At 46.1% G+C, this 26,079-nt stretch overlaps 1 protein-coding gene and 1 long non-coding RNA gene across 3 annotated transcripts in view; both read left to right on the plus strand.

Moving 5' to 3' along the window:
* LOC127382076 (uncharacterized) overlaps window positions 1-26,079 on the plus strand; it is a 206,799-nt gene that overhangs the window by 156,982 nt on the left and 23,738 nt on the right. The gene's annotated exons all lie outside the window — the stretch shown is intronic.
* SLC22A16 (solute carrier family 22 member 16) overlaps window positions 14,624-26,079 on the plus strand; it is a 35,194-nt gene continuing 23,738 nt past the window's right edge. The window contains exon 1 of one of the 2 annotated variants that reach the window (XM_051613119.1): window positions 14,624-14,787. Coding sequence is in view for 1 of the 2 variants with exons in the window: in XM_051613117.1 (XP_051469077.1) it covers window positions 14,742-14,791 (50 nt within the window). In the remaining variant the exon portion in view is untranslated. Of the gene's footprint in view, window positions 14,792-26,079 lie in introns of both variants that reach the window. The other variant, XM_051613117.1, reaches the window with a different exon arrangement.

The following is a 26,079-nucleotide window of genomic DNA, read 5'->3' on the forward strand; positions in this document are numbered from 1 at the left end:
GCCTCAGCCATTTTTCACTGTTTTGTTGGCAACCACTGATGTTGGATCAGAGGGAAAATATGTTCCAAAATCTATTTTGCAGTGACTATTTTGGATTCAATTGCCCATTGGATTGTGCCAAGTGGATCAACATTCCAAACACCTTATTAATAAAACTTTCTTCTCCTTGTTTGCAGAAGCAAAATACAAGACCTATTTATGGAGAGAGACACTAAAAAAATATATTCCATGCCCCTGAATCATGCTCCCTACAAACCCAGTTGTTTGGTTAGTCCTTTGTAACTTCCACACAGAAAATTCTGCCCTTTTTTTGGTGTTGTTTTCAGAGTTCCTTGCTGAAATCAGAGTGCCAGCAGCCCTGGCTCTCCCTTGACATTTTTGTTTTCATTTTTTGGTCTGACACCTGTTGGAACCCAGTCCTCCCTCTCACTGGGGAGAAAGCCTGGTGTCCTGGTTTGAGCCAAACCCTGACCTGGGCTTTCCTCGGTGATTAAAGCTGTATTTCCTGCTGCAAGTCGAGGAGCCTTCCTCAGAAGATTCCTCACAGCCTTTTTTTAGCCTCTGCAAAAATCTATCAGAGCTACCCTAAGAGAGACTGGGTGTCTTTGTGCCTTTGTGCCAGGCATCCCTTTTCTAGTTCTTCTCCCTTCAGTGAGGAGGGCACACAGGCTGGATTTTGTACACCACGTTTTTCAACTACCTCACTCACTCTACAGCAGATTAGAGCCCCCTTGCCCAGTGACATTTGTGTCAATACAGAGTGACCTGGTTTTCCTGTGCATTGCCAGGCAAACAGCACCATGGCATGGAATAGGGTCATTCACATGGGGACAGGTTGCAGGGTTGGGCTCTTGATCTACCTTCCAATTTATTAGGAATCTAATCCAAGACAAACCATTGATTTTACTATGTAAACTCTCTAGCTCCTGTAGGAGCTGTGTACAGGGCATATGCTTGCTTAGCTCTGGAGCTGCCCAGCAGCACTAAAGCACTCCACGTGTTACATCCACCCCGGTGCTTCCCTGGAATCTTTGGAATAAGCTGAGCCAGGACACTCAAGACCCAGCAGGTCTGTCATGGAGGGCAGGACTTTGTTCTTGTTGCATTTTTACTGAAAACGTACATTGAAAATGAGTTTGAGGGTAGGGGGAGTATGGATAAAAAAAGATCATAGAGTCACAGACTGGTTTGGGTTGGAAGGGACCTTCCAGGTCATCCAGTTCCAACCCCCTGCATGGGCAGGGACACCTCCCACCAGCCCAGGTTGCTCCAAGCCCCATCCAACCTGCCCTGGTGATACAATAGTGTTTAAATTTTTGCGGTGAAGAAGAAACTAAAAATATAATAAAGAAACAAGATAATTTTGTCACAATTAACTAACTTGGAAATGACCAGCTGGAATTTTAGCATATTTCTGACCAAGTTTTCTTTCAGGAAGCCAACTGAGGAGATTCGCAGTCTAGAAATGATTTGGATCCCAAGTTTTTAACATCTCAGTACAGACTCAGCAGGGAGGTGCCAGCAGTGCACTGCTGCCTCTGCCCTCTTTCCTGAGGAAGGAGTTCATCAGTGCTTCCATCTTGGCCATGACCACTTGGTTCAGATTTACTTTGAAAAATTTTATCTGTTTGTTGTTGTGTTGGGTTTGTTTGGGTTTGTTGGGGTTTTTATTTATTTCAAAATTCAGGGAGGAAGAATCCTCTGGAGAGCACTGTTGGGGCATCTCTCTCAGGGCACAAGATCATGTCTCACCTGATACCCCAACACTGAGCTTGTCAGCCCCATGAGCATCCTTCTGGCAGTGGATCCATCCATCCAGCTGTGGTTGGTGTTACTGTAGCTGCTTATGTTTAACCAAAGTGTTATTTCCACTGGGGAGAATGTCCCCGACACAGAGACACTTGCAAGGCCTGAGAAAGCCTCAAGCCCCAAGAACATTTGGGATGTTTTGGAGACATGGAGCCACCCCACTCAGTGCATGGAAGGGACTCTAGAAATAGCTGCTTTTTTGGCAGCTCTTCAGCAGGGCAAGAACCCAGGCTTAGCAGGGCATACAAGCCTCATGACATGTTGATGCAACCTTCTTTCTCTAGACACCGAACTGCTTCTGGAAGTGCTACATTTCTGCTGAGTCAGTGGTTAAATCCAGATTCAAACCACAAATCACACTCTGGCAGAAGAATTTCAGGATTTCATCTGATATTTAAACAAATTTACAGCTGCAAGAAAGTCTTCAGTGATCTTCTAATCCTGCTACAGCAATCCTTACATCAATATTTACCTACTTGAAGCAGGAAAGCTGAAGCAGCTGTAATATTATGAATAGAAACCCTGTGAAACTTGCTCCCTCAGTTAAGAGCAGCACCAGGGTTTCTGGCTGGGCTGGTGTCAGTGACTGCACCAGATGGGAATAACCTCAATAAAGGTTACTGAGACTCTGATTTGTTCTCAGCTGCATTGTTATAAATCCAAATTATTTCCCTGCTAGCAGAGGGATCTTCCATATTTCTGGAGTAGTAAGATCCATGTAAGTAGCATTGATATATCAACTAGCTAGGATTAAAAATATGCCTCTTCCAGCTTAGGTTCTAATGATGTACTTGATTTCTGAAGTGGGATCTAGTTCCACACAGTGTGATTAAGAAGAGAAAGAGGATCTGAGTGACCTCACACAGGGCTTGCTTGCAGGTTTTTTTAGCCACGTGGTAGATTTGGTGAAGGGGTATTTCTTACAGAGAGGAAAAAAGGGTGTTCTTGGTTTTAGCAAGAACATGCATCAGTGAAACAATCCAACACTCATGGCCTCTGCAGTTCCTTGTTATCATCTTCCCTGGAGCTGGGAAGGCTGGTCAGCTCAGCCACCAGAGCTGTCCTACCAGATGTCCCCAGTGTTTCCTAGGAAGAGCCTGCCTTTGAGAAGGTGGCTCAGACCTGCAGGTGGGCACGTGGCCCCTCTCCTCCTCAGAGGTAACTCTTGTCACCAACTGCAAATCTTGCCTCTCTTTCGACAGATGGTTCCAATGCGTAAACAAATCCTGAAGAGGGTTTATTTCAAGCAGAGCACAGGAATGCTGTGTCTAACTGGTCTGTAAACACTGCAAACACCAGAAATAACATGCAGTTCGTAACCCTGGGAGTGATTAAAATTGACTACACTGTCTTTCCAAACAGGTGTTTTTTTTTTTTTCTGGCCAGGTCAATTCTCTACTGCTTCGTTTAGATCCTAGGAAAGTGAAGGAGAAAGGTCCATTTTTCTAAACACACCTCCTGCTTTGGTGAGAGAAGCCACCCCCTGCGGGCTCTCTGTGCCTGCACGAGCAGTTGGCTTGAACATTGACAGGGCATCTCCAAGCTCCTTTCATGATGTCTCTTTTCCACTGGCAGTGAAGGAGCCTTTTACTTCTCACCCTGTTTTAAACCTTCAAAGGTTCACCCTCCTTGGGTGAACAAATTGAATGACACCGTTCATCTACCCTGCAGGTTGAGACCCTGAGTCCTTCTGTGCTGTCACCCCGAGACAAGGGTGCTTTGGTGCCTGCAGAGGCTGATCCCTGTCCCTGTTTGTTTTTTTTTAGGTGCTCCAGCCACCCTCAAGTGTCCTGCTTGCCAGCCTGGACCACATCTTGGTGGACACATGGTTGGTGTGGGGCTGGGACCAAGCCCTTTGTCTTCCCCTTTCCTGTGGCTGTCGCTGGCACCTGGTTATCCTCAGGTTGGTCTTTGTCCCCTGGGAGGGGTTGCATGCAGAATGGGTGTTCCTCAGGAGCCTGGGGGGCAAATCTGCCATCGGTGCCCTCAGTGCTGGGACAACATCACTCACTGACTTCTAGTACAATATAAACCTACAGGGGGAGTTCTCAGACTCTTGGATGCTTTCTTGAAAACAGTGGAGGTTTGTGTTTGTGGCCATTGAGTCCCAAAGTAAGCAGACAGTCAGTAGGCATGTCATTATTTTGGGGTTTCTGTTTTTTAATAAGCATAAAAAAGCCAGATCTGTGCATTTTAGAAGCAGTGTTGAAGCCTAAGAGTCCAAAATAGGGCCTGTTTCCCACTGGTTAGTAGCTCGTGTGTCTGCCTCCCTCTCCCACAGGCTGCTCTGTCTCTCATCTGCTGCCAGCTGGGAAACAGGAACCTCAGACCGAGGTGTGAGACAGTCCTGCCCAAGGCAGGAAGTTCCCCACACAGGGCAGGGTGCAGAGCTGAGCAGTTGTCAGCTTCCCCCCTTCCCAGTTCCCCATGTCCTCCAGCCAGGGGGGCTGGTTGTGCCAGGGGGGCCAGACCTGTGCCTGCAAGGGCCTCTCTGACCTTGGTGTGGGGGAGCACGGTGTGGTGCCCAGGGATCTGGGCAGTCCTGTCCAGGGGAGAGCGACCAGCGTCCTGTGGATCCCTCTGAAGAGCAGAACTCGTGGTTGAAATGGTTGGTTTGCTCTCCACATTTAAAAAAAAAAACAACCCCAAATCAGATAAATAAGCCCCTTGGGTCAGTGTTTTTGATAATACATTTCATTTGGTTTGATCCCATCCATATGTCCAGCTGCAGCAGTGTTTTGTTACAGGAATGTATTGTTGTTATAAAGTTGCAGTTTAATTATACAAATAAATATTTCCATATGTTTCTTTTCAAACCTGATGGTTTTACTCCAAAGTCCCTACTCTTGTGTGATGAAAACCTGTGAATAATTGTTGCCTGTCCATCTTCTCTGTGCCATTCCTGATTTTATGGGCCTCTGTCATATCACATCTCTTAGCTGGGGATCCATCCAAGTATTAGTTTATGTAGTTTCCTGTTGCATGGAAATTACTTTCTCCTCCCTCTTGGCTGTAATTTTCCCTCTAGTTCTAGTGTGTCTATTTTGGGATGGGAGGATGACAACTGTGCATGTGCAAAAGAGATGTGCCTTGTGGGTTGGCTCAGGAGTAGGAAGACTGTTTATTTTGTTCATTCCAAAGGAATCACAAAGTCTCAGATGGAGCACCACGGCTCAGTGCAGCTCTGGGTGAAGGAAGAGAAGAGGAAGTCACTCAAAAGCAGACTGGGAAAGAGGAGCATCTCTCTGAAAGTGATGCTGCCATCTGGAAGCTCTCCCTTAGCCAGTGAGTTGCCCTCTTTCTTCATGATTCATTGGTAGCCTGACTCTGAAAAACCTGGTATGGATTACAGCTTCATGCAGAAATTTAGAATACCAAAAGCTGGTATAATGTGGGAAGCCCATGAGGAATCTCACAGAAATGTCAGCTGTGCACCAAGAATGGGTCAGGCTGGAAAAGAGGGCAGGAGAAAGGTGGGACTTCACCTGCTTCCACTGTTCCAGCTTTTGCTCACCCTCATGCTCAGACATTGGCCTCCTCAAGTCAGCCTAGTACACTTTCCCTCGTGGAATGACAGAGAGCTGACACAAAAACCTCATGCACCAGTTCAGTCTTCTGGTTTTGTCTTGATTTTAATGGTCAGATGAACTGGTTTTGCTGTGCATTTGCATAATCAGGAAACTGTGTGGCCACACAAAAGGGAAGGGAAGAAGAGGGCATTTTTCCAGGGAAGGGACACAGCTTGTCAGAACAAGCACTTTGGTAACAAATCCAAAGCCACAAATTGGCTCTTTTTGTCCCCTCAGTCTTTTTTGTGTGTGCTTCAAATCAATCGTAGCTTGATGTTTCTCAAATAAATGGAAGAAAATCCAGAGCCTCATTATTATACTTCTTGCATTTCACAACTCTCTGTTTTCTCCATCTCAGTTGAAGCAGTGAGAGAGGAAGGCAGAGCTGATCTTTCCCTTTCCCCAAGCTCATGTCAGGAGTACCTGTCCTGGGGTGAGTTGTGTTTGTGCATTGGGGAATCTCAGAGAAGCAGGAGATGTACAATAAGAGCACAAAATCACTCCTTGAGTTTCCTGAGTTGCTGATATTACAGCTGTCAGAATCTTGAGTGGTTTGGTTTTGCAATCAAGTGCTTCTGTTAAGCCTTCTGACACAGGCTTATGTGTCTTGATGATGTCCTGTGGAAAATTCAGCTGTGGACCCTGTGTCATTTGTTTTGAACAGAAACAATACTGAGTACCTTAAAATAATTGTCTGGAGAGGACTGGAAGTCCTTAAGCATGTGCAGACTCAGTTCCTCTCAGTCAGCCAAGCAACAGGAGCAGCATTCTGAGCAATCACTGCTTTGTGCTTCAAGCCTCCCCCAGGCCAGCAGGACAGGTGAGGGGAGGAATACTGAATGAACTGGGAATCCCAAAGGCTTGTCAAGAGCTTGCTGAGCACACCTGCCTCACCCTGGTCTTTTAGCAGACAGCAGGCATCAGCACAGCCAGGAACAGATAAACTGGGTCAACTGGGAGAAAAGTGAATGCAAAAGAAAAAAAAAAAAAAAGAAAAAAAAAGGAAATCAGGTCATTTTCACTGCAAGATTGAGGAGCCAAGTGTATCAAAGGGGAAGCAAAGCAGCAGAAATGCTGGAAGGACATTGGCTTTGCTAGCACGTCACCAGAGTTCATGTTGTTCACGTCAACATTGGTTGGAAGAACAACAGGGCTTTACAAATGAATCACTTTTGCCAGTTTCAGAAAGGAAAAGGAGGGACAGCTCCAGCTGGCAGGTGTTGCACTGGTGGTGGTTGTTGAGGGCTTGCTCAAGGGAAGGGAGACACTGGAAATGGAAGGTTTTGTGGTGCAGGGCTTGTGCTACTGAGCATGAAATGCCATCTGCTGAGGGTCTGCCCTCACAGACATGGATCACCTTGTACAGGAAGCTAAAGAGTTACAGTTAAGTGCATAATGCCCAAAACTGCTGGCAAATTTGCCCAAAATGTGTACTTTTTCCTGCCTGTGCTGTGTAAGAGTGGTGGTGTGCCTGCAAGGAGAGACAAGACTGTTGCTGGCTAGGATTTCTCCTGTGGAAAACCCACATGGAGTGTTGCTTTATGAGAGTGGCTGCCCTGAGCCTCTTAGGAAGGGATGGATGTGGCAACAGGAGCAGGCATGAGGCTGGCTGTGGGGCTGTGCTTGGGCAAGGCTGTAGAATTAGAGTTTGGATTTGCCATCTTGCCATTTGTGGATTTCACCTGGCTCAGTTTTGCAGTAATCACTGAAGCTTTAAAATGTTGACGTAGCCAATGTCAGCCTGAGAACAGACTTTCTGAGTGAGGGATGTTTGAACGTGTCTTTGGAAAGGCAGCTAAACAAGCCTCTTTTTGCTTTGGCTCTTCAAAGCCTAAATACAATCAGTCCAGTGGGTGCAAACTCTCTGGGGCATTTTGTATCCTCACTGGCCTGCAGGAGAGGAGTGGTTCTGGAGTTCTGTGCAGCAGAAGCTGCCTACAATTTTTGCCTTTGAATGAGACCTTTTGGTGAGAGTGCCTGTCATGGCCTGGCTGCCTGTGTAATCTCTGTCTGATTTTTGCCAAACACACCAAATATGCCTTTAATTTTTAGTACTTTTCTTACAAGAAGGAAGTGGTTTTTTCCCCCCAAAATTAGGTTATACTTCATTGCTCTTCAACCTGTGTTCAAGTCATCTTACATTAGGAAGTCAGCAGCTCCTCCTGACATCTGGACTGTAAATTCTACTTTGCTTGATTAGCCAGGCTGCTGTTTGCAGCAGCCAGTGCCCACAGTGTGTTCCAGATCCCTGAGGTGCCTCTGCTTGGCCTTTCTCCTGCTCTGACATCTGTGCTGCCACTTCCTCCGCGCTGTGACCACCAACAGGCAGGACAGGGGAGGCGAAGTTTTGTGGTGGTTTAAGACACTCCTGGCACTCAGGTCCTTTCTGCCAGCACAGACAGGGCCAAAAGCATGAAATCTGTACCTCAGCCAGCCTGTTTCACAGACCATATCTTTGCCGAGGCATCAAGCAGAGAGCCACGGAGCAGACAGCTGGTGTTGGACTCATCTTCAGTCACTTCATCTAAATCTGTCACATCTCTCTTGACTGCATCCTTGGCTATTCATGCCATAAGTTAACATGATATGTTCCTGGGTTTTCTGCACTGTTAAGAAGCCACAGTGCTTGTCTGTGGGGCCCCAAAGAATCTTCAGTCTCCAGCAGGAGCTCCACACCTCATCCTGGCAGCAGCAGCAACAGGAATTCAGTCAGTGCCAGCTTGGGTTAGCTCAGCTGCTGCAACTAAAACTTCATCTCATCCATTTTCTCTCTGAATAAATGTATAAGCTAGAAGGCACCACTTGCATGCATGATCACTTCCTCAAAAAAGGATACAGACCTACAACTTGTTTTATTGCTAATTTGATACATACCTCTATATATAAGAATATCTCTAAGAGAGTATGTCTGTCATCTATCTATCTATCTATCTATCTATCTATCTATCTATCTATCAAAAAACATTTAATTTAATGATGTTTAGAAAATTTCCATGATGGAAAATCCATCAGTACCTTTGGTTGATGGTTCCAGTAATTATCTACACTTTTTACTATGGACATAAACCTTGTTTCTCATCTCAGTGAGTCTGGGTTTGGCCAATATTCTCTCTGTCTCTTCTAGTATATAGGACCACTTGGTAATTGTATTTTTTTTTCCTTCTTCAGGTTCTAATGCAGAATAAATCCTAGAAGCTTCTTAATTTTACTTACAACAAGATTACAAAATCAAGCTCCAGCTCCCTTCTCCCTCTTCAATGCCTTTTCTTCCCAATACTTGTTATTTCTCTCCTCCTGTATGTGGAACAGCAGCAGCACAAAGCAGCCAATCATCACTAGTGTAAAATGCTGGATATTCTAAATGAGGCATCATCTAAAGATTGTCATTTACTGCAGGCTTGAACAAAGCTGGGTGCTTGGTGCCTTCCCACAAATCAAGCACCCAAAGGAGATTTTCCATGACATATTTATACACAAAACTGTCAAGTTAGGGAGCTTCCAAGTCCATCCTCCTGACAGTGATTGGTCAGTGATGTCCATAGTCACAATGTGGTCCCATCACTGTTTCTGCTGCCAGGCACGCTCAGGGGAAGGCTCTTCACCTGGGCAGGGGTCTTTGTGACCTGGGGGTGTGATTTGTAGGCTATAATGAGATTAAAATGAGCTGAGTCTCCTAAAGGACATAACATCAAACTTACAGCTTTGACCAGCCCAAGACAGGTTCAGCCATCAGTCTTCTTGTTTCTAGTTCTTCTCACCTCCTGCATTCCTTAGGTCCAATTTTCTGTACAGACCTCAAGTCCTCTCTGCCAAGTTGGTGATTCATGTGAGACACCCTTAGACCTCTTGATTAATTAATGGCCTTCCTCAAGGCCTGGTTACTGCAGGATGTCCTGCCCAGGGCTGGCTGTGGTGCCAGCTGTGTGCCCTGATTGCAATTTCCACGTGTGTAGATAAACACAGAGCTCACCTTGCACTACATCACCACAGCATTATGCATTTCTGGGTTATCTTCCAACACCTTCAACCCAAACCATTCTATGATTCTATGCTTATAGACTAATGGGCTTCAGTTACCCCAAAGAGTTTAGATGGAGCAGTGACCTGCAAAGCTCTCATTGTTTTCCTGCCCATTCAACTTTTCTGAATTTCAGAATGATTTATTTCATTGTCCAAAAAGGCTGCCTGTTCACATTTGACCAAGTAAAGTTTCAGTGATTAAGCACCCTGTCCATATGCATTCACCACCTGTATGTCTGGAGTAACTCCAAACACTGTGGAGGAAGAGTTCTTGGAAACATGAACCTGAAGCCCCTCACACCAAGTGTCACGCTCAGATGTCTCCTTGCAGATGTCCTCAGCACAACTAGGAGATGCTCCCTAGGCTTCCAAAATGCCATCAGCCTTTGTTGCACTGAATATCAGTCCTGAGTGAGCTCTCTAGAGGGGTCTCCTGTGCTTCACCCAGAGCCCCACTCAGGAGACAGTGGAAGCAAGAAGACAGCCAGAGCCACAGCCAGTGCCCTTGGGCTGCTACAGCTGCCCAGTGCCTGCCTGGCCTGCTGTTGGTGGAGCAGCAGGGGGGAAAGAAGGTATATTGAGCATATTTGCTTTGTGGTGGGTGCCAACAAACCACTCTCCCATCAGCCTTGCTGTGTCTCTGGTTCTTTTAAGGTCGATGGGAAAATGCTTGGACTGACATAGGAAGACAAGGAATTGCAGGGCTCCTTCCTGGTAGTTCAGGAGAATCCCAAAAGTTTTTGCATTGCTGGGTGCATGTGCTGATCCTCTTTACCAGCCTACTCACCACACTGTTGCATGTCTGATGACTCACAGCTGCTGCAGTCTAACTGCAAAACCCCCAAACCACCAAAGTAAAACTTTTATAATGCCTTCTCCTTTCCAGCAGCCAAGAGCACCACCTGCGTGACTTCCCTGCTTCTTGTAAAGACAGGTTTTCTGCAAGTTTTTCCCAACACCAGCAATCCAATGGCTGCCTGACTTTTATGCAAGTAAGACCCATTTTGGGCTTAGTCTCTAGAAGCTTCCACTGTGTATTCATTGATAAATGCACTTGCAATGGTCTTTCTCAGTTTTTCACCTGAGAAGGCATCATACATTGGTAACTTCAAAGCAGGAGGTGAGAGGAGGTTTTATTCAAGCTATATTGTGGTTGATATGGTGAGGGTTTCTTCACCAGAGAGATAGAGCAGGCATCATGGACCACTCAGGGATGGACTTTACCCACGTGCTTGACTTGAGTGCTGGGGCAGTAGTTATCATAGAGTCCTAGAATGGCAGGTTGGAAGGGACCTGAAGGACCATCTGGCCCAACCTCTCTAGGCACTACTCTAGTTGACATGAGGTGGCTCAGCACCCTGTCAAGCTGAGACTTCAAACTGCCCAGTGTGGGGGAATCCATCACTTCCCTTGGGAGACTATTCCAATGTCTGACTGTCCTCATGGAGAAAAACTGACCTCTTGTGTTCAATGGGAATCTCCCCAGGAGCAACTTGTGCCCATCACCCCTTGTCTTTTCCATGGGACTCCTTGTAAACAGGGAGTCTCCATCTTCTCGGCAGCCACACTTTAAGGACTGGAAGTTAGATCATACATGTTTCTTGCTTGCCACAGCAAGAAAGCAACTGCTCCTCACCTGTGGGTTACTCCTTGTCAAAAGGAGTGGAGAAAACAGGTGGATCCAAAATTGGCTCCGTTTAAGAAGTCCTTATCTGTGTCCATGGAAAGGTGTTGGCAACACTACCAGTTATCTGCCTTCCACACCACTTTGGTGTCCAGAGCTCAGCTGTCATTTGAAGCCAAGTGTCCCTGCAGGAGTGCATTAGGACCAGATCCTCATTAGAGCCATGTTCCTCACATAGCTCTCATATTTTGGTGACACTGTCCTTTGACTTAAAAAGGGGGAGAGCAGAAACAGCCCTTACCAGTAGATGCCAGGTTTTTCCTAATGGGAATGACAAACTGAAGGAGATGATTTTGCAAGCCATCCCTTCTCCCATTACAAGTTGTTAAGGTCACTTCTTCCTCAAGGGTTGTGCAATACTGAATGTCTCTGTTGAACAGCAGACTCCTTCTGAGTGCCAGAAATGAGGTTAAACCTGTAACTGACATGTTTTGTGATGAGCCATTGCATATTCCCCTTGCAGGTTTAAAAGACCAACATTTTTAATCCCTCAATTACCCTGGAGAGTGTTGCTTGTTCTGAAAACCCTCTATGTTCCCATCCCAGTGATTTCCAAAGACATTATAGAACAGGGAGCACAACCTCCCTTCAGTTCCCCTGCTAATAAAAATCCCAACAATTCTGAAATAAGTAGAGCTTGTGTGTGGATCGTTTCATCTTGACAATTTTTAATTATTGGTGGATTTCATTTTTTTCTGTAGATGTTCCCTGTGTTTTCTGTAGCACAAGAGTTCATCACACCCTTTGGAGAGAGCTGTGTAGTGTGTGTGAACGGTCCTGTGGCTATTTCTGGGTGACTCTGGTGAAAAGCAGCTCAGTGAGGAACACGGGTGACTAGAAGCAGAGTTATTCCTTCATCTAGTTTTGGTGTAACAGGAGAGGAGGGAGGCAGGCTTAAAGCATGTGGGGCATCTTCTCAGGCTTGAAAGAAACGAGGCAAATCTGTGCCCACCACATGCTTAAGAGAGCAGACATTGCAGACAGCACATTAATAACCTTTGGAAATGCAGACATGTGGGAGTTTGGTATTAACTTTGATAGGAGTGAGTGCAAATTTCCTTTCTTTACCCTGATATGGGCACTGAAGTCATGGTGTTATCCAAAAGGCACAGCGAGCAAGATTGCCTGAGAGAGATTCCACCAAGAGGAAACTATTTATGGATCTTCTGAGGTTTACAAAATGCTGCTGAAAAGGACTTATCTATTTACTTCCTGCTTGACTTTCACACCAAATACAGATCTTCCCTATACAATAATGCTGTTGAAAATCAAATAATTTACCTGTTGTAGGAGGGAAGACACTAAAAACAGGCACATGAGCAGCAACACAACATTTAGCCAGAATGTTTACTATTCAGTGGTGGTTTTTTTTTTGCAAATAACCATTTAACTAGCTGGGCTCTTTGGAGAAAGAAATTCTTTGTTAAAGCACCAGTGCTGCATTCGAGCACATAACATTTCAAACCTGGAAAATATTCACCCAGAGAAGACAAAAAAAAAAAAGACGATTCAATTTAATGCTGATATTTATAAGGTTAAAAAAAAACCAACCCAAACAAAAACAAGCAAGACACAAATTCTTACTGAAAGCAAACAAATCTGTCCTTAGCCTTAATAGCTTGCATAGAATGAGAAAGTAACTGCAAGAAGCTCTAGACTTGGTGTCAAAAATGTCCTTTGCAGGTGCAGAGAGACGGAAGGGGAGCTTTGTCAAGTGTGTCAAGGTTTCCAGAGCTGTTGGGTGAAGCAAGGGGCCTAACAACCCGCCTGCAGCGAGGAGCAGCCTCTGCTGAGCTTACTGTTCACATTCCCTCTTGTGTAACGTGGTATTTGCTCCTTTTGCTGGTCCAGTCCCGAGGCCCTGGGAGCCAAGGAGCCTGACAAACATCTGCTTTTTCTAGGTCTGGGCTGGAACAGATTGTCCACCCGAAGCCTCAACATCTGCTGCGCGCAGAGGAGCAGCCGTGGTGCTTGCTTGGTGCCCTTAAAGGCACATTTCCCTGCATGGCTTTAGAGCCTGGCAGCCCGTGTGGGAGCACAGGTATTCGGGTCAGTTTTTGGACAGGGGAGGCTGGCCTCCTGGGACTTAACAGGGCTTTCCTTCCCGGCTTTTTCAGTGCTTCCTTAAAAAAAAAAACCCAAGTATGCATATGAGCAGACTGAATGGACTAGGCCTTTTTGGGGTTGTTTTTTTGGTTGTTGTTGTTGTTGTGTGTGTTGGTTGGTTGGGTTTTTTTTTTCCCCTCCTGTGTTTTTCCACAGAGCAACACAGGAAGAGCTCCTGTACCCTGCTGAAAATGGGTCTTTCATCACAGGGTGATGATTTAGGTGGGAAGGAGACTCTGGAGGGCATCGGGTCCATCTCCTCACTCAGAGCAGAGACAACGTTGACCTTGAATCTGCCTGAGAAGGGAAACCAAGTGTTCAGGGGCAGAAAAACCTGGAACACGAGGGCTGCACCTGCAACAGTTTTTTTTTCTGTATCTTGCCTAATTCTCAGAGCCCAAAGCGAGGGGGCTGCTGGAGCCTGTCTGTTCCAACCAAACCCTCTGCTACGTTAATGACAAAGGTCTCCTGTTGAAACTCACTTTGCTAAATCCTCAAACAATTTCAGATTGATTATTTTGGCCTACTCTGCGTAAGACAGAAAGATAAGCCCAAGTACAATTGAAGCCTCATTACAAATTGGGGTACTAATCTCAGTCATGCATATACGGGACAAATTCCATATTTTTACCTTTATTAAGTGATGGGAAATTTGACATGGTGTGGCAAAACTTTGAAAGAAATATCCCATGCAATATAATCAAATTATAAGGCTTATAGATAGCAGATTATAAGGCTTCTGAAAATGATTCTTAGCACTCAGATGATGTCCTGGGGGAAAAAAAAATACAGTTTATACCCTCCTTTAATTGAAAACGTCCATAGGGAACACACTGCAGCCTAAGCAGATTGTCACGGGAGAGTTTAAGCATCTAATTGCCTGCTTTGATTTAATTTTAATGAGAAAAAAAAATAAGGACAGGCAGGAGCATCATGAGGGTGCCCCAGGAGCCCTGTCTGCGGGAGATGAACCAGCTCCCTCGGGCCCAGCACAGCAAGCACGGGGCAGCAAAGGTGTTGGGGGGTTGGAGCATCTCCCTGGTGAGGAAAGGCTGAGGGAGCTGGGGCTGTTCAGCCTGGAGAGGAGAAGGCTGAGGACAGACCTTATCAATGCCCACAAGTGTCTGAGGGTGGGTGCAGGGAGGCTGGAGCCAGACCCTGCTCAGCAGTGCCCAGGGACAGGACGAGGGGCAACGGGCACAGGCTGGAACATGGGAAGTGCCCCTGAAAGATGGGGAGAAACTTCTTGGCTGTGAGGGTGACAGAGCCCTGGGACAGGCTGCCCAGGGGGCTGGGGAGGCCCCTTCCCTGCAGATATTCCAGCCCCGGGGCGGCAGCTGCTGCGGCTGCCGGCGCTGCCGGGCGCGCGCCCCGCGGGCCCGCCGGGGCGGTGACCGTTACGCGCGCTCCCGCCGCGGGGCCGCGCCCGCCGGCCTTGCCCCGGGGGCCGGGCGGGCCCGGGGGGGGGCCGGGCCGGGGCCGCTTCACCGCCCGCCGGGCCGGGCCGGGCCAGCAGCCCCGGTGGCTGCCGCCCGCCTCGTGCCTGCCCCGCCATGGCGCCCGGCTCCGAGCGGGTCTTCGACTCCCTGGGACACTTCGGCAGGTAGCGGGGGCTGCCCCGTCCCGAGCGGGCACCGCGGCGGCCGGGGGGCTCGGGCTGGGGGTGCCGGCGGGGCGGGACCGGGCCCGGCGGGGCTGGGGGGGAAGGCGGCACCGGCAGCACCGGCTGAGGCACGGGCTGGCACACGGGGAGCTGACACACAGAGCTGACACACAGAGAGAGCTGACACACACAGAGCTGACACACAGAGCTGACACACAGAGAGAGCTGACAGACACACGGAGAGCTGGCTGACACACATGGAGAGCTGACTGCCTTGCAGCAGACTGACACAGGGAGAGAGCTGAGTGATACAGGGAGAGCTGGCTGACACACACAGAAAGAGAGCTGACTGATACAGAGCTGGCTGACACAGAGAGAGAGAGCTGACACACACACAGAGCCGGCACACAGAGCTGGCTGACACACATGGAGAGCTGACAGAGAGAGCTGACTGCCTTACAGCAGACTGACACAGGGAGAGAGCTGACAGACACATGGAGAGATGACTGACACAGGGAGAGAGCTGGCTGACACAGAGCTGACTGACAGAGAGAGAGAGCTGACACACACAGAGCTGATACAGAGAGAGCTGACTGACACACGGAGAGCTGACTGACACACGGAGAGCTGACTGACACACAGAGAGCTGACTGACACATGGAGAGCTGGCTGACAGAGAGCGAGCTGACTGACACAGAGAGAGCTGGCTGACACACATGGAGAGCTGACACAGAGAGCTGACTGCCTTACAGCAGACTGACACACAGAGAGAGCTGGCTGACACACAGATAGAGCTGGCTGACACACACACAGAGCCAATACACACAGAGAGCTGACTGCCTTACAGCAGACTGACACACAGAGAGAGCTGACTGACACACACAGAGCTGACACGCACAGAGAACTGACACAGAACTGACACACAGAGGAGCTGATACACAGAGAGAACCGACACACATGGAGAGCTGACACAGAGAGAAAACTGACAGAGAGAACTGCCACACACAGGGAGCTGAGACAGACAGAACTGACAGGCAGAGGAGCTGGCACATGCACTGCACACCCGTGCTCACACGTGCTGCACCCCAGTGCATGAGCTCAGGTGGTACAGACAGGCACTGGCACAGGCATTCGCAGCACTCTGCACACCCCGTGTACAGCCTTCCTCCCCAGGCAGGTGCACACACACACCTGTGTATGTGCCATGTTCACTGATGCACCCCCCACACACAACCTGCTCACGTGTAGGCTCACACACCTGCAGGCACTGTGTGCATCTCCATACACTGCATGTGCAGTCACACACATTCATGTACATGCAGTCCTTCTTTAGGACATTTCTTGTATAAGTGAGCATGCACACATGCACAGACACAAGCTCACACACAGACACATGCACACACACACAGAGACCACTGCAGGGGTGATGGGGAGGGTGCAGGATTATGGTGTGACAGGCAGCCAGGCTGTTTCTACACTGGGGCACGGGCCTGTTTGTTTCTATTGAGGCTGGGCTCGTTGCTTGTGATACACACATATGGAGTATGATGGTACATGTGTGGCAAACCACTGTCTGCATGGTAGTGGTGTGGTGCATTGTGGTGGGTTTTCTTGGGTGGGCTTTGTGGCCATGACATGTACCTGGGCTTGTCAGGTGGGATGCACAGATGTGGGGGGTTTGTGTGCCTCTGCAGCTGTGGGTGCAGGGCTGGTATGTGAGACTCTGCTCAGGTAACGGAGAAGGAATATTTGCCAAGGAAAGAAAATTGTAGAGGATATTAAAGAGTAAGAGGCACTTATCCTCATAGTGGTCTGTCATGTGCTTTCACGGTGTCCTGATCAGCATGAATTTTGTGGGTACATATTCCTGGGAGCAGATGTCTGGAGTACACCCATGTGTCACCATTTGGCTACGAGTTTAAGCTGTTGAATTGCAGTGCTGCACTTTCCAGCTCGGTCACCAGTGGGCCAGCCCAGTCCATCCTGCTGATCTCCTCTCTAGCAGGAGCAGCACTTTGAACAAAGCCTTGGAGCTCCTTTTCATGGTAGAAGTGCAGACCTGCACTCCACAGCAGAACAGCTCTTGGTACTGTGTGCCAGCAGTAGCTGTGGGTATCAACAGACCCTGCAGAGGCTTAGGATGGAAAGACTTGTTCTTTGCTTAACTGGGACCTATGCTTAAAGTACATGTTTGGTCTAGTTGTGACTTACGTGCTTATCTATCTGAACAATATCTCATTCATTATCAGTTCTGGGTCAACAACAAAAATACTTTGTTCTCTGTGAACTGGGAGAGAAATCCCAGCAGTTTGTTTATGCTGTTGCTCTTCTGTCTTGGACACTCTCTGTGGAAAGCAGGCATTTGTCACTGAATACTGAAGTAACACACGAGCAGTTACTCCTAACTCTCAGGCTAGTTTTACTGCTTTAGAATCAATACGCCAGATAAAGTTTTCGCAACTACTTCCTGCAATTGAAGGGGGAACAATTCTACAGTGATAACCTCACATCTTGGGGCAGATTATCTGAGATGCAGTTCCATAGGGGTTGCTCTAACGTTAAGACCTATGAGATGAACCACAACCAACCAAAATTTGCCTAGTTATGTTAGACTCATGGCTATTCAAGATTTGAAGATCACATGCTAAAACTAAGTATAATAGCAGCTTATGGTGGATGCATCTACTTAAAAAATGTTGTAAAAAACTTTTAAATTCCTTTATACTGCTAGATAAAAGAACATAGCCATATAAAAAGTTGCTCTTAACTGTATCTGTGAATTTAGCTCTGATTAGTTTGTATTTATGCATCATCATGACACTTATAGGTAATGAATCGTTTCTTCAGTTCAAGCAGTTCTTGTAAGGCCCATCCAACCTGTGCACAACATGCAGGTTCTGTAGATTTGCCACAGTCAGATTCTGAGCAAGCCAAACATGACTTAGTATTTTGAGACTGTTTTGATTTTCTTAAACTCTGACACATGCAGTCAAGAATGGCCAGCTGTGTGTGTGTGTGTACAAATATATGCATGGAGAGGGGATGTATGCATTATATACATGTGTTAACATATATAGAATGTATCTATCTATATATAAAATCTATTCATACACATGTGATATATAAACCTTTCACTTTGATTAATGTTGTGAATTCTGCAGAACTGACATGCACATGGATACTGATGATATTTTGCTTTCCACGTGGACTTCCCTTCAGAAGTCTCAGTGATGCTGTAATTCTTACTGGAGTCTTGAGACATACATGGACAACCATCAATATGTAATGGCTTCTATTTCCTTTGCCATTAAGGGAAGACTTTTTATGCTTGTCTGAATTTGGGCATGAGTAACATCTGTGGCCCATAAATTCTGGAAGATTGTTTTAAACGTTGTTCTCAAGCCTGTCCTGTGGCACGAGGTGCTGCTATTGCAGAGGTGGATGAAAAGAACTAACCCTGTCTGGGGGGACCCATGCTGCAGGACTTGGCTGGCTGGCTCAGGCTGCCCACACAGCTAGTTCCTAGGTAAACTAAAGGACTTTTAATAACTTCAGTGACTTTAATCTACCAGCAGGACACAGAACTTACCTACCTGGTTGCTAGGGAGAAACAGGTTATGGATTTTGCAGCTCTGATCTACACTATGACAGAGTGCTGAACTGAGACACACTCCAGTCAGGAATAGCAGTCTAGAGAGAATCTGGTGAGGTGCCTCTTATTGTACCTGGGGATGAGGGTGAGGGTTTGATTTCCCAGCTGGGATGCCTGGGAACCACGAGGTGCAGTTTGCATGGTATCTAGAGTTTTTCCTGTGACTTACAGTTTTCAAATCTTGGCTTATACTTTAGCTAAAAGCAGGTGGTGAAAATTGTCAGGGAGAGTGGGGGAGATTGGGTGTCACTGACATTATTTCCAGGTTTTGTAGGGAATTATTTCCAGAGTCTTTTAAAAGGTTGTCTTTTAAACTATTCTGTCTCTTATGAAGTTGAGTAAGTTATCCAGACTTTCAAACCTTGGTTTTATAAATACTGTGTTTTACTGGCAGTTAGGCTGTTTAATAAATTAACGATAATTGCTCGTTATCTTTAGGACAAGGGGCAACAAGCACAAGCTGGAACACAGGAAGTTCCATCTAAACGTGAGAAAAAACTTGTGTACTGTGAGGGTGACAGAGCACTGGAACAGCTGCCCAGGGAGGGTGTGGAGTCCCCTTCTCTGGAGATACTCAAACCCCCCTAGACGTGTTCCTGTGGAATGTGCTCCAAGGGATCCTGCTTTAGCAGAAGAATTGGACTAGATGATTGCTAGGGGTCCCTTCCAACCCTGACAGTTCTGTGATTCTGTGCAGTGTTTATGTATTTATTCAGTTTTCAACAGCTTTACGTTGTTGCTTTAGATGAACCTGTTGCTGGCCAGTGTAGTTGCTCCAATGTGGACTTTAGAAGCAGCCAGTATCAGCAGTGGCTGCTGGTAGGAGAGCAGCAGGACAGGCTGCCTCTTTGGATGGAGTGCTCACCTGTTGCAGCCAAACATTGAGATTGACAGTGATTACTACACTTGGCAACAGTTTCAACATTTGCTGTTAATTGCATTGGAACTTCTCTAGTGCTCGTAAGTAGGTCAGGGACTGTGCTTACCTCGTAAGGAAACTGGCTTGACTTTTGCAGAGATGTTTTCAGTGGATTTCTTGCACGGCAGACCTTGCTGGGCAGTGCCATGGTAGCAATTTGAACATCAAGAGCTAACACCATTTCACTTCTCCCTGCATTGCAGGGCTCTTGGTTCACTTCTAAGTTCCCACACCAAACCATCTGTCTTCTTTCCACATCTCAGAACTTTTCCAGGCTCCTATTTTCATGCTACTGCCCTTATCCTCTCTCGTTTCATAGCTCACAGCTCTTGTTGTGATCACATTACAGCTTCTGCAAATTGTGCTGTATACATGATACTTCCAGGAATTCTGGGGTTTGTATCAAATAACAAAGAGTCCCAAGAATCTCAAAGAACATGCTCACCATCTCTTTTCACAGAAAGAAAATAGGAACATTTTCAAGTGATGATTTTTCAGACTCAAATATTTTACAGATGTCTTGAAAGTTTCCTCCCCAGCAAAACCACATTTTGCAAGGGGAGAAGTGTACCTGCTGGGCATGCAAAGAAACTGGTTTTCCTTCTCCAAGTTAGTGTGGAGAAACAGGCAGACATATTCAGCATTTGAAGGGGTGATTAGCTTTTACTTAGAAAATGGGAACATTACCAACTTTTCCTGAAACATTAATATATTTAGTGGTTAGTACCTCCTGCACAAAATTCATATTTGTAAACAATATCATGGGACTTTCTCTTTAAGCTTTGAATAGTTTCCTAAAGATGAACAAAATACTGTGGTCTAGCAGTTGTTTTAAAAAAAGCCCTTTTTTTTTTCTCCCCATATCCTGGTTACTTTCCTACAGTGGAAGAGTTTATAGCACCATATCTGTGATTCAGGGTTCAAAATGTATCAGTGCACAGCTGTTTGTGTGCACTGGAATGTGCCAGACAGAAGAATCTCAAATCTAAGGCCTCCTTTGGCTCCTAGTCAGGGGTGGTGGTTGACAGAAATGCTTGATAAATGCTCTTCAACTTGAGAAATGTGCAATATTATAACATCTGAATCAGCCTGTGCTTATCTCAGATGTTTATAGGATAAAACAAGTGGACTTGGCTGCATTTAATTTTTTCCCCTTCTTTTATTGGGGGGAGGGTTATTTTATTTATTATTTTATTGGGGGGACCCAGATATTTTGCAAAGAGTACTTGATCGTGTTGGTTGAGGAGCATCCTAATAGCCTTGGAGAACTGAGACAAGCCACGTGTTTTCACAAAGCAGACTCCAGCAGCTTAAACAAAGACCTTATTATCTATGCCTGACTAGGCAAAAGTAGAAACATTCTCAAGGCTCAGAACCAAGGTTGGATACTGGTAAGTGCTCCTGGATAATGGTGACAATACAGTAGCAGTCTGGTCTGCAAGAGGTAATAACAGAATTTGCTGGGATCCAGGCCCTGTTGGAAGCAGTTTTGTCTGTAGTGACAACCTAGACTGCATTGGAATGTGCTGGCAACCTCCCCTGGCCTGTGTCTGGGTTGAAAAAGTAGATGATAGTAATACAAGTACATCAGAAAGCAGGTTGCAGTAACAGGAAAATAAATAAAATCAGGATGAAAAGGCACTTGTCTGTTGTATCAGGGAATCACAGACTGGTTTGGGTTGGAAGGGACCTTCAAGACCATCCAGATCCCACCCCCTGCATGGGCAGGGACACCTCCCACCAGCCCAGGTTGCTCCAAGCCCCATCCAACCTGCCCTTGATTCTGTGGGAAGGGGAGATCAGTGCTATCCATTACTTCTCTAAGGCTACAACCTGCAATGCAAGCAGCACTCAGGCTTTAAGCTAGTACATCAATTACCATTTGTAAACAAGCTGCTGAGATTTAGACTGGACTTCTGAAATGTTGGCAACCCCCCAGGATGGCTTGTAGACAGAATTGCAGCATGGACATAGTTATGGCAGCATAAAGCAATTTCTGCACACATCAAGGAGCTGATCATCTGCTGGTTTGTCCCAAAATATTGTGATATGAATGAAATTGAAACATATAAGGAACTGCCCAGTGTGTTCCCTGTCATACAATGCCTGGGACTGGGATATCAGTCCTAGAAAGTCTCTCAATAATTTCCTCATTATAGTAATGAATTTCAGCAGTACTAAGACATCTCAAAGTTGGAAGGAAATGTTTTATAAAGGGCCCCAGAAGCCTTCAACACATTCTGTGAAAGTTTCTGTGCTACCATTTGTGGTGCATAATAAGAATGGAACTGAGATACATACACAGCTGTCATTTTACTTGAGCTAGCTTGAGGCATGAAGCTATAGCAGATGAGCAAGAACATTCTCAGCTTCATAGAACTGCAGAGAAAATAGCAAGACAGAGAAAATATTAACTGAGGTAGCTATGTCTTGGTCACAAGGCCAAGACTGGAAAAAGTGTGCTGACCAACTGTGCAAGACAGAGGTTTACAAGTACTAATGATGATAGTTGATCTGTCAGATTGTCCATATACTTACAGAGTCTTTGAAAAATACTGAAATTGCCTAGAGAGTGAATAGCTTCATACCACACATGAACAATGTGTGAATGTTCACCTCAGTCAGAGCAGATGTTCTCTGAAAATCGCATGCACTGAAAGTGTGGTTTGAAGAATCTAGAAGCACCATCCATTGGATCACAGACTAAACCCTTTCCTCAAGAAAATATTTTCAGTAAGTGGTGAAGTCGAGTTTCCTCTTCCTAATATTTGGAGGCATTACTGTTGGGTAGCAGCATCAGAGGTGCAGCCCCAGCAGCAATGTGGAGGCAGGATTAGAGACCAGGACCTGGAGAATAGATGGAAAATGCTGGTAGGGCAGCAGGAAGTAGAAGACAAGTGCCAAAAAGGTGCTTCAAAAACCTGGGAATAATTTGCCACTTTATGATGTGCAGTCAGCACCATGCTTTGGATGCAGCTCAGTGCCATTGGGATGTCAGAGCTTGCTTCTCCTCTCTAAGCTGTGAAAGAAATTTGGGAGGATCTAGGTTCCTGCCTGATCCAGCCATATGTGTCTGTGCTAGTGGTGTGGGGACATTAGGTGTCCAAATCAAGGCCCTACTGAGCTCATGTCACTAACTCGACAGACCTAGTAGTATAAACCTCAGACATCTGCCTTTAGTCACCTTGTCAGGGGGTGCAATTAGAGCCTTGAAGGGCGTGATCCATCTGTCTTATTTTGCTGGAGTGGTTTAGGACAAGATGAATGGTGGGCCTGTGCTTCCTCACTGAGTGAAAAGGGAATCTAGAAAAGTGTAGGTGTGTATGGACTGTATATTCCATGCAGTATATTGTATCCAAGTATGCTTTATCTTCAACCCTAAATTAACTAATTAAGGCTTAACTAGAAGGTTGAAATGTGGGGAGTGCTTCTGTCAGAACACTTTCTGTGTCACAGCATTAATTATTGTTCAGCCTGGAGAAGAGAAGGTTCCAGGGAGACCTGAGAGCACCTTCCAGTGCCTGAAGGGGCTCCAGGAAAGCTGGGGAGGGGCTTGGGACAAGGGCAGGGAGGGAGAGGACAAGGGGGATGGATGAAAACTGGAGGAGGGGAGATTGAGGTGAGACATGAGGAGGGAATTCTGGAGTGTGAGGGTGGGGAGAGCCTGGCCCAGGTTGCCCAGGGAAGCTGTGGCTGCCCCATCCCTGGCAGTGTTGAAGGGCAGGTTGGATGGGGCTTGGAGCAGCCTGGGCTGGTGGGAGGTGTCCCTGCCCATGCAGGGGGTTGGGACTGGATGGTCTTGAAGGTCCCTTCCAACCCAAACCAGTCTGTGATTCTGTGACTCTATCATCTTATTCTCAAGACAAGAGAAAGGAGATACCAAGACCCTTGCACTCCTTGGCTGTGTGTCAGACAGCAGAAATCCTGTCAGGTGTGCAACAATCCTGCTGTTCCAGTGCTTGCTGTCATTGTCTTTCTATCAGCAATCCTTGCTGCCAGTTCCTTGGAGACAGGTAATTCCAGGAAAGATTGATTTAGTCCAACTACTGAATCCAGAGCATTAAGATCAGAGGAGTAAGAGATGAAGCCTGCTCTGAAAGCTCAGAAATCCCAAAGGTATTGAAAGTCAGTGAATAAAACCTGCAACTGACTTTCTGAGAAGGAAAAGGAAGATTCATGTGGTCATTTAGAACTTAGGAAGGTAGGGAAAAACACAGTGTTTTAGCCTTTAAACTGCAGGCATAGATTTCTGATCTTGAAGAAGGCCCTTGTTCTATAAATAACTATTTTCATATCTATGATGTAACATTTCAGTTGGTGGCTATCTTAGTGCTAGAGACAAAGTCAAATACAAAGGGTGAAAAATAAGCAGGAGATAAGCAGTATCAAAAGCATTCTGTGACACAAAGCCACTGGATAGGTGGTGAGATTATACTGAAGAGACCACACTTCATTTAAATAATTTGTATTCATGGCTCATATACAGGAACAAATTATTGATTGGCTTTTTTTTCTGCGTCTTTGGAACTGGTTTAGGTTGGCAGAATTGGGAAATACCTTAGACTTGTTACAGCTCCACCCCTCTGAGAGAGAGAACTGCTGTTAGTCCCGAGGGCAGAGCAACTGGGACCTCATCTCATTTACACTTGTGTTTTAGGCTCTTGGGAGAACCATTGTCCTTTGTAGAACAGGGCAGTGGAGCTCAGCTCTGTCTCACCCGTTGAGAACAGAGGGGACAGATGGTACAAAAATAGATTTATGCAGAAGGATCCTGGTAAGTCTGAGCAGAATCCAGCTTCTTTATTGAATTTTTGTGGAGAATGGGACTTGTATCTTGCTTGTAAATATTGACGTAAGTGTAGAAAACAGCACGATTCCAACTCATTCCCTCCTATGAGCTACCACAAGGAAAGAACCTGACACTGCTGTGGAAGTAAAGCAAGTGAAAGAGCATTATTAATCTATTTAATAAGAGGCCAAAATGTATTCTTAGCCTGGGAAAACAGTCAAATCTGTAATTTTTATTTCTTTGTTTTTAACTTAAATGACTTCAAATTTTAGCAGTTTAAAGTGAAAGGCAGTAGAATCCTCTTCCTCAAATGACAGGGAGTGTGAAGGTCGTCAGCTTTCCATTAAGAACAAAACAGAAGAACTCAGTCTGTTGGTCATGGAAGAGATAAATGACCAGTAAAATGAATGAAAATATATTCTTTGGAAAGATCAGTAATGCTGTTAATATTGACATGGCTTCTTTAGAGAGGTTGTAGAAGAGCTCTTTGTCTAATTAAAATCAAAGACAGTATGTCAAATCCCCAAGATCTATTAAACCAACTTTCAGCATTTCGTACTATTGTATATACTCTACAATGTGTAAATCTCAGAGGAGAGAAAAGAGGAATATTTTTCCTGTCCTGTGAAGACACACACTGGCCAACCAACACCCAGCACTGAAATTGGAAGGGGACATGAGTAAACGAGAATTGGACAGAAGTTCACGACCAGGCTGCTAATCAAAACAAACTGAAAAACTCTCCAGTGAGAATTAATCATTTAATCAGGCCTTATTGTGGGGCAGATTCCCATGATTGTCTGGAGAGAAGGGAGTTAAGGACTTCTAGGTAAGGGTGAGCTACATGTTCGCAGTCAAGAGGGACAGTTTGGAGGGAAGGTGAGCTATGAACCTGCAAGAGAAGCTGAAATTCCTCTTCAGCTCAGTAACCTTCTTTTATGTGTGTTTTGAGATAACCTGCCTTGCCTTGGAGATGACAGTCTGTTGGGGATGCTGCCCTAACTGAGTAGGAAAATGGATGGGGCAAACTGTCTGACCTTGCAAGAGCCTCCAAACAGTCCTTGGAGGAGCTGATGAACTACTGGTGGATCATCATTAGTGTAGGCTTATAAAATCATGGAGTGGTTTGGGTTGGAAGGGACCTTCAAGACCATCCAGTCCCAACCCCCTGCATGGGCAGGGACACCTCCCACCAGCCCAGGCTGCTCCAAGCCCCATCCAACCTGCCCTTCAACACTGCCAGGGATGGGGCAGCCACAGCTTCCCTGGGCAACCTGGGCCAGGCTCTCCCCACCCTCACACTCCAGAATTTCCTCCTCATGTCTCACCTCAATCTCCCCTCCTCCAGTTTTCATCCATCCCCCCTTGTCCTCTCCCTCCCTGCCCTTGTCCCAAGCCCCTCCCCAGCTTTCCTGGAGCCCCTTCAGGCACTGGAAGGTTCTATGAGGTCTCCTCTCAGGCATGAATAAACAGTGGGAAAGGAGAAGGGAGGAAATCTCTCCTGGTGACAGTGCCACAGAGATGTTGTGCTATGAGACTACAGCTAGAGCCTCAGTGGTTCTGAGGTCTAGTTTGGTACCTTTATGGAAAAATACTTCTTCAGTTCAGGTACTGACATTATGATATTACCAGTTGCTTTTCTCACTGGTGAGGTCTTGAAACTTGTGCAGAAGAGTCATAAAATGTAAAGGTCTTTTTTCCTATAAGCTGTAAACTGAAAAAAAGAACTGGGGAGAAATTTTGCAGAAATAGTTTAAGAAAGACTGGAACGTTTTCATGTTCTGTCTTGTTCAAGCTTTTATGAAGACAGTTTTATGCTCATTTGACTTCTGGCATTCATTAAGTGTCTCTGCAGTGGAGCAGTAACCTACAAAGTCTTCTTGACTTCTATATTTGACACTCCTGGCAAGAGTGACAAAATGTGCTTG

The sequence above is a fragment of the Apus apus genome, chromosome 3 (assembly GCF_020740795.1).
Source record: "Apus apus isolate bApuApu2 chromosome 3, bApuApu2.pri.cur, whole genome shotgun sequence".
Classification (NCBI taxonomy): Eukaryota; Metazoa; Chordata; class Aves; order Apodiformes; family Apodidae; genus Apus; species Apus apus.